Genomic DNA, 8,762 nt, shown 5'->3' on the forward strand with positions numbered 1-8,762 from the left:
GGGTGGTGGAAGATTTAGAGCACGAAAAGCCACAGCATAGCTATGGAAAACTCCACCACAAAATATATAACTGGAAAAGCACTAGGGGTCACCAAGAACAATGTTCCATGACGCCCTTGCCATTTGTTTTTGGTCCTGCACTGTTATCACCACAATGCAAAGGAGACATGCCTTCAACATCACATAAGATGTCCTCAATATAGGACCTATCAGCTTATTCCATCTGCAAACTAATACTTGGCAATCAGATTCAAAGACAGTGTCCATAAAACATAAATCGATGGCAAATCGAACACTCCATTGAAATGCTAACGCTTCTGCTACCAGTGCTTCATAGGTAGCTTTTATCAGAATATTTCAAATTTCTCTGATTCCTCGCGATACAGTGATAGGATAGGCCCAAAGAGTGCTAAAGAAGGACGATTAAGTGACTCAATGATTATATAAGGTGGAGTTAGATATTTATAACTTGTAGTTTTATTTTATTTATGTTTAGAATAACATGATATTGACACTTTAATAAATATTATCCATAGATTAATATCATCTAGGACTATTTAAATGCACTCCCCATTACTTATTGTTACCAATGAGATAGCATTGAGATCATCCCACTTTTCCCAGGAGGTTTACCATAAGTAACCTCAAATGGTGTGAGCCATGTACCTGCGTGAACTGCAGTATTATATGACCATTCATCTAGGGACAAAAGCATGCAAGTATTGTTCCAACACACGGTTGAAAACCTCAGTCTAGCCATTGAATTCTGGGTGATATGTAGTACTCATTCACAATTTGGTGCCACATAAATGAAATAGCTTGCACCAAAATTGACTAATGAAAATCGGGTCACAATCAGAAACAAGACTCTGGGGAAAACCGTGAAGCTTGCACACCATGTCAAAGAAGAAGGATGCTACCTTGAAAGTAGTGTAATCTGGTCAAAGAAGACCAAGGTGAACCCCTTTGGAGAAAAGGTCAACAACTACAAGGATGGTAGAGTAACCCTGAGAGGAAGGTAAGCCCGTGATAAAAATCAAGGGAAAGGTCTTCCCATATAGTAGAGGGGACACGAAGAGGTTGAAGCAAACCTATAGGGCGTTTAGTCTCGCTTTTCACCTGTTGACAAGTGGTGCATTAGGACACGTATGTTTTCACATCCTTTCGCATATTGGTCTAGAAATAATTGCCTTGCAAACAATGTAAAGTCTTTGTAATACCCATGTGAGTAAGTAACGCTGCAAAATCAGAATGATCTTGAAGAGAAACTCGCAGTTGATCCAAGAACACATAATTAGGCATAGACAAAGTAAAACATGCTGCTGAGAGGTCTGCAGGAATTCGCGAGAGCGCATCAGCAACAACATTGCTAGACCTAGACTTATACTGAATGGAATAATCATACCCCATCAATTTGGAAAGATAAATCTACTACTTTAGGGTTTGAATAACTTGAGTCATTAGGTACCGAAGATTTTTATGATTGGTCAAGATGACAAAAGAATATCCCAGTAGATATTGTCACCACTTTAGAACTGTAATAGTAATGGCATGGAGTTCCCTAACGTATGTGGAGGCCTTTTGTAAACGAGGACAAAAAACTTTGCCGAAAAAAGCAATTAGGTGGCTCTTTTGCATAAGCACGACACCCATGGCAGACCTCGAAGCATCAGTTTCAAGTATAAAAGGCTCTTTGAAATCTGGTAATGCGAGAACAGGGGCTTCAATCAAAGGCATGTTGAGCCATGGGACTACATTGAAATTAATCCTTTCGAAGAAGAAAATTGAGAGGGGCAACAATGGTTGCATAACCCTTGATGAATTTCCTATAGAAACCAGTCAACCCTAGAAATCCCCAAAGAGAAGTGGAGGACATTGGAGTTGGCCACTCAGGCATAACACGAATTTTGGAGTTTTACAGAGCCATACCTTGATGAGATACAATATGCCCCAAAAATTCGAGTTGTCTTTGAGCAAATAGACACTTCAAAAGTTTCAAAAAGAATTGGCCCTCTTGCGAAGTAGATAAAACAGAATTCAAGTGGTTTAGATTATATTCAAAAGACTCACTATAGACGACGAAGAAAACAACCACAAAGTGACGAAGGAATGGTTTCATCAACTCGTTCACGGTGGCTTGGAATGTCGACAATGCATTACAAAGGCTGAAAGACATAACTATGTACTCGTTATGACAGTGAGAAGTACGAAATGTCATCATATAGATATCCTCCTCAGCCATGTGTATCTGGTGGAATCCTTGTCACATGTCTAGTTTTGAAAACTAGTAAGCACCCCCGAGATCATCCATTAACTCGTTGATGGTGGGCATGAAAAATCGGTATTTGACAGTGATGGAATTTAGAGCTTGAAAGTCAACACATGGTCTTCAATTGCCGTCTTTTTTCTTGACAAGGAGGAGTGGAGATGAAAATGGACTTTGACTAAGTTGGATCATACCAGACTTAAGCATATCATATACTTGCTTCTCAATTTTAGTTTTCTAAAAGTGTGGATATCGGTATGGATGGATGTTGATGGGGTTGGAGTAAGGGTTGAGATGAATGTGATGATTGATATCACAGCATAAGATGAATAGGCAAGGTGACACTGTCACCTTGCCTAAGTTCTCCTTTAGGGGTCACTAGGCCAAATCCTTCTCCATTCACCTGAACCGAAAACTTAACTGAACCCAGACACATAACCATCTATTTCACACAAGTATCACATAAGCCCATCTTTCTCATAATACCCTTCATATAACCCCACTCAGTTCTGTTGAATGCTTTGCTCATATCTAGCTTGAGCGCCACTTCACCCTTCTTTCCTTTCGTCTTACACTTCATGTGATGATTTGTCTCAAAAGCAACTAGTGTATTGTCAATGATAAATCTATTTTCAACAAACGCAGATTGCTCCATAGCTATACAATTGGGCATAATTGGCTTCAACCTATATTATGCTTCAACCTATTAGCAAGGACTTTCCACAAAATCTTGTACACCACATCACAAAGTCAGCTTGGTCTCAGATCTGTCATAGATATTAGGTTTTCCTCCTTAGGGGTCAAAACAATATTAGTATCATTCATATTAGGGGGTTGGGCACCATCATTCAACCATTCATGGCAAGTCTGAAAATTTTAAATTCCAAACATATCCCAAAACCTTTTGTAAAAACCAGGATTAAGCATGTCTGGTCTTTTGGGGCTTTATCCGAGTGCATTTGGAACAAAGCTTGCTAAAATTCATCAATCTCACTATTAATTTGATCACTTACATGGATCAAAACTTAAAGGATTAAATTGAACTATTTAAATTAATTTGAAAATCAAATTGATTTATTTTTAAAATTTTGAAGAGCAAAATAAACTTTTTAAAATTTGGAGACCAAAATAAATAATTTTTAAAAATAATTTAGGAACCAAATTGATAACTAAGCCTATTTAATGACTGCTTAATATCACAATTAACATTTAATTATAAAATCCATATAATAAATAATATATTAAAACTAATTTTTAATAGTCAAAATTATATAATGAATAACATTGATATGAACAATTAAATTCTTCATTAAATGGTAACCAAAAAAATTCATTAGATACAATTGTTAAAAAAAATACATCTGATCAACGACTATTATAACGTAAAAGTTTCAGTCAATGGATAATATTTGTTCAAGTCATTTTTTATATTTGATCATTTTACTGCTTTATTTTATTTATATTAATGTAACAATGAAGTGATAGGGCAAAAATTGGTTCGGCAAAATTTGATCACAATATGTTAGACCTATGCTAGGAGTTTGAAGGGAAATGAAAAAAAAAACAAAAACAAATGGAGTTCTATCCTATTCTATTTCGGCCATACACAGATAAGATACTTCTACGACTACGGCCACTATACATAAAAGAGGAGTACAAACAACACACTCCTAACAAAATTTATTAAAATCTATGATTAAATAGATTTTTGTTTATGAAATGCAAATAGATTTATTAATTAAGACCTGAGACTCGCAAAAACTTTATAATTTCCAAAAATATTCAACCAATAAAAGTGTTAGAAAGTTTATCTCATGTATAGAATAACAAACCAGCATGGAGTAATTAAATCAAATAAAAAACAAAAGATGGTAATTAGAAGCATTACAAGCAACAATGAACAAGATTGAGAATACACCCGTCTACACAATTTGCAGCTCTTACATACATAAACCAGACTCAAAGGGGGAGCCAAATAGAAAATTTGTTTGGACTTTCAAGAAATGGGTATGCTCATAAATGAAAGTAACGTTGACAATTTTTTTTTTTTGAAAGAGTATATAATCTATCTGATGAACAAAACACAAACTACAAACCTGCTTTGATGCTAGACATATTAGTCCTAGACTATAAATGCTTGGTTTCCAATCTTATCTTCCATAAGGATGATATCGACCAGCGCTGTATCCTCCTCTAGTGCTCCCATAGAAGGGGCCTCCACTAGCCCCTCCATATCCCCCTCCCAGGTTTCCATCATAGCCACTTTGGTAGGCACCGGCACCGGCACCAGCACCAGCACCACCCGAAGAACCCCCACCTGCCCCATATGCTCCATAATTCTCACTAGGTCCGCCATACCCACCAAGATCATACCCTCTGCTAAAGCTTCCTCCATAACGACCAGCATACCCAAGGGAGGGATCTCCTCTATACGGCCCCATCGCACCAGCATATCCTCCATACCCACCAAATTCACTTGCATAGCCACCATAAGCACCACTACCCCTACCACCACCATAAGCACCACCTGACCTATAACCACCCCCCATTCCAAAGCTGCCACCAAATCCATCATAAGCATCTCCATATCCACCACTGCTGTATGAAGACCTAGAGTCGTTATAGCGCTTGGATGATGGAGGTGCTGAGTTTGGCTTCTTTGGTTCAGCCTTCTTGATTTCCACCTACAAAAGAAAGATGAGGTTACTTTATTGATAAAAATATTACATTTATGAAAAAAAAGCCTCAAAATAGACAAAATAGTTCAATAAGTTTCTTGATCTGTCAAATCATAGAAATCAAATAACTATGTATGCTGTCAAAAATGTTTGTGGTTGACAAGGTGCCAACCCATGATTGTAGTGCAAATAGTTAAAACTAAGAAATACCACTTCGAATTTGATAGATCAGGCTAATGTTCTAACTACTCAAGACAACATATTCTTGCAAATGCCATTGTATATCAGTAAAACTATACATAGTCCCCACCCCCCTCCCCAAATGAAACAGTAGATGGTGAATTTCTAATTAACAATTTGCTTGAACTTCCTCACAGTATATTTTTATATTCCACAGTAGTGTCTATATACTAATAAAAAAATGTAAAAGTAATCTGAAGAAGATTAAGTGAAGTTGACAAAATCTATCCAAAAACCAATGCAAACCTTATTGGACCCCAAGAAATGGTGGAAATTGTCACACAGAAAACTGAAATGCAACTTTTATTTATAAAGTAGAGAATCTCCAATTACACAAGATTTCTACAAAAAAAACAAAGTAAAATGCACAAATCTCTTAATTCCAGGCCAAAACAGATGAACTATCCAAGAAATATCAGATCTCTCCCCTTCTACTACACTCACTCTCCCTCTATAACTACCCTTTCCCACTACTTTCCGTCACTCCCTCTCCCAATTCACGTAACCAACTCTCCTTCGTCTTTCCCATGGGTCCCTTTCATCTAAGGTAAACCCTCAAGGGACTCAGCACATAACTGATTCGGTCAACCCACATTTCCTGATGAGGATTCTAACGAGAAACCCCACTCTACTACTCAAAGCAGTAACCATCACTAAAACACAACTAAATATGATGTTATGAAACTATGGATTTGATATTTTTTGTGTTCAGTATATTGCAACTGGAACATTGAATTCAATAGGGAAGTCAGAAATAGCAGTGTCCCTTGATTATTGACATTAAAGTATTTCTTAAGTTATTGATGATTCATGAGTTAAATTCTTTGGACTTTCAACCAAGAAAATCTAAATTTATAAAATTAAACCTCAGGAGTTAGATACCAATTACACAAGTCAAGCACTTTATTGCTCGGTATCCTATATCTGCCTGGTAGATAATGCAACACAAGCACTTATTTTGAATAAAAGATTCCTCACCTGAGCTCCAGCAAAGTCAATTTTGTTCCCCATGGACAGAAGATCATCAACTGCTTCTTCAGATTCAAATGTGATAAACCCAAAGCCACGAGATCGGTTGGTGGAGTGGTCCCGCATTATTTGGTGATCTTTAACTTCGCCGTAGCGTGTAAAGAAGTCTCTAAATTCATCTGCACAAGTGCATCTCTAGATTAAAAACAATACCAGCCAAAGAAAGTTTGCCATTTTCACCACAGCTATCCAATGATTAATAAGTTGCTTTCAAAAAAATTTTAAAAAATATTTTTAGGATCTAACAGAGCTTTAGAAGGAGAAAGGGGAGTCATAATGAAAATAGTCAATTTACTTACACACCATCATACAAACACAACATATCATTCACATCAGCACAGATGCAAATTTCATGTGGCCAAGTGATTCATAAGAAGAACTTTTAGTAAAAGAAATCTTGAACATATATTACGTACAACACAATAACTTAAGGTAGCTCTGTCCATGTACAATATCAGAGCTAACCTCTGACAGATCGTAAACATTACTCTCATATATATGTAAAACTGTATTCAATTCTAGGATCTGAAACTAAGATAATTTTTTATGACCATACTGCCCTCATAATTTGGAGTTTGCTCTCTCAAGGTGTTGCAATGTGTCTCCCTTGTTGACACCTCGGAGTCAAGCAGCAAAGAATTAGCTATTAGCTAACTAAAGAGGCAACCTACCTTCAGTCACATTTGAAGGAATTCCACCTACAAAAATTTTCTTTGTCCTAAAATCCTTAGAGCCAACAGCTCCCCTCGGTATCGTCCGCTTAATCTCAACCTATATATGATGATCCCAAAACCATAAGATCCAGCAAAGTATCCATTCACTAATCACTATAATCAAAACAAAAAAGCAAGTAACATGACATCCTTAGCCAAAGACATCATCAAATTCAATACATAGTGTCATACTTGTTTGCCATTGATGACATGAGGTTCCTCAATGACTTTATCGACCACAGAGGGATCCGCATATGTTATAAACCCGAATCCACGAGGCTGCCCAGTTTTCCTGTCCTTCATGATAACTGAATCCGTGATCTCACCATACTTACCAAAGTGCTTGATAAATTGGGCTGCAACACAAGGGGGCAAGTAAGAAAACCAATGCAAAAAGCAACAAATCCACACAATTAAGTGAAGGGATTGTCATCCCCTAATAATAATTACAATTATGATAATCATGAACATAAACATAAACAAAGCAAGCACTAACCAATGGTCGTTTCTCTCGCTAAACCACCTATAAATATCTTTCTGCAAATTATGGGTCGAGGGAAATTATTAGAACCAAATCTAAGAACATTGTTATCATCTAATCTAAATAATCAAAAAGTAAAAATAAAATAAAAACCTTTTCTAGGAATTGCAAAAAAAAAGGTTCTTTTCATAAGCTGCGTTTACCCAATTGCTTCAATTTCAAAATTTTCTAAGCAACCAAACCGAATTGAGAGAGAAAAGAGAAAGGGGAAAGTTACCCGGGACTGGCACCGTCGCCGGTGAGGGGTTGGGAATTGTGAGGTTCTTCTCTGTGGGAAAAGGGCGTAACGACGTCGTTGGGTTCTGCGCCACCCACCACATGCTCGTTACCGGGTGACTCCATGGCATACGAATTCAGAGAGAATGCAAAAGAGAAAGAGAAACCCTAGATATTGTTTATATTTTGTAAAACCCTTTTTATTTTATTTATTGTGAGTGAGTGGCTAGCTAGCTGATGTTGAGAACCAGACAAGACAGTGGTCTTAGATTCCTTCGAAATTTTTATTGTGGTGTTATTCATGGGCCGTACATGTTCTATAGGCCTCTTGTGCTCATTTCAGGCTGCTGCTTTGTGCACCAGGCATATTGCTTGTGCAGCCAGCAATATTATGATATTCCGAAAATAGCCCTATGAGTTCTTCTTCTTCCTTTTACCTTTTTCTTTCACCTTGTTGACTCATTCATTCTGCTGGTTTGGTCACGTTCATTCATTCTTGTGAGAGGAGAGTTCCATTGTGTCTGCTTTGGTCGAGGTGAAAGTCTTACAAAGGTACATCGACAAGTGGTAGTTAGTGTGGTTGTTAACAGCGAAGATAAGCTATAACTTGTCTTCGATAACTTTTTCTGTATAAAACTTACGGATTATGAATCTCTAAGTTATATAATATTTGCGGATTCATAATCCATAAGTATTATATAACTTACGGATTGTTAATCTGTAAGATAATTTTTTTTATTTTTTTAAAATTTGTTTTATTGTTTATTTTAAATGTAATTAGTATTAATATTTAAAATATTTATAAATAAGTATAGTTTCATAATTCATTCGTAAGTATTTGTTTTATATTTTGGAATTGGCATTAATTATAAAATAATTTAGATTTATAATTTATTTGAGTCGTTGTGCTTTAAAATTGGTTGTTTTTAGTGCTTATAATTTGATGAATTACAATTAAGTTCAATAATATTATCTATTTTAGTATATATGGTTAGGTTATCAATTTTTATGTATTATATAGTTATGAATTTTACGTACAAAAACTTGATGTTATTGGTTTTTTAATATATATGGTTATC

At 36.2% G+C, this 8,762-nt stretch overlaps 1 protein-coding gene across 1 annotated transcript; it reads right to left on the bottom strand.

The window, feature by feature from the left end:
• Positions 1–4,103: 4,103 nt before the first annotated feature.
• Positions 4,104–7,898, bottom strand: LOC114400515 (heterogeneous nuclear ribonucleoprotein 1-like). The gene is made up of 6 exons (XM_028362998.1): positions 7,685–7,898; positions 7,423–7,463; positions 7,119–7,282; positions 6,885–6,984; positions 6,163–6,332; positions 4,104–4,950 (listed from the first exon to the last, which is right to left on the bottom strand). Exons 1-6 carry the CDS (start codon positions 7,807–7,809, stop codon positions 4,417–4,419), a joined length of 1,134 nt encoding a protein of 377 aa, XP_028218799.1. The 5' UTR covers positions 7,810–7,898; the 3' UTR covers positions 4,104–4,416.
• Between the last annotated feature and the right edge of the window lie 864 nt (positions 7,899–8,762).

This window comes from Glycine soja, chromosome 19, assembly GCF_004193775.1.
Source record: "Glycine soja cultivar W05 chromosome 19, ASM419377v2, whole genome shotgun sequence".
NCBI lineage: Eukaryota > Viridiplantae > Streptophyta > Magnoliopsida > Fabales > Fabaceae > Glycine > Glycine soja.

What these genes read in the sequence shown, in the direction of transcription:
- LOC114400515 (XM_028362998.1), bottom strand. Translation starts at nt 7,809, where the DNA reads ATGGAGTCACCCGGTAACGAGCATGTGGTGGGTGGCGCAGAACCCAAC. An exon ending in AGCGAGAGAAACGACCATTG is followed by an intron (nt 7,283 to 7,422) that starts GTTAGTGCTTGC and finishes CTTGTGTTGCAG; the next exon opens with CCCAATTTATCAAGCACTTT. An exon ending in ATGTCATCAATGGCAAACAA is followed by an intron (nt 6,985 to 7,118) that starts GTATGACACTAT and finishes CATCATATATAG; the next exon opens with GTTGAGATTAAGCGGACGAT.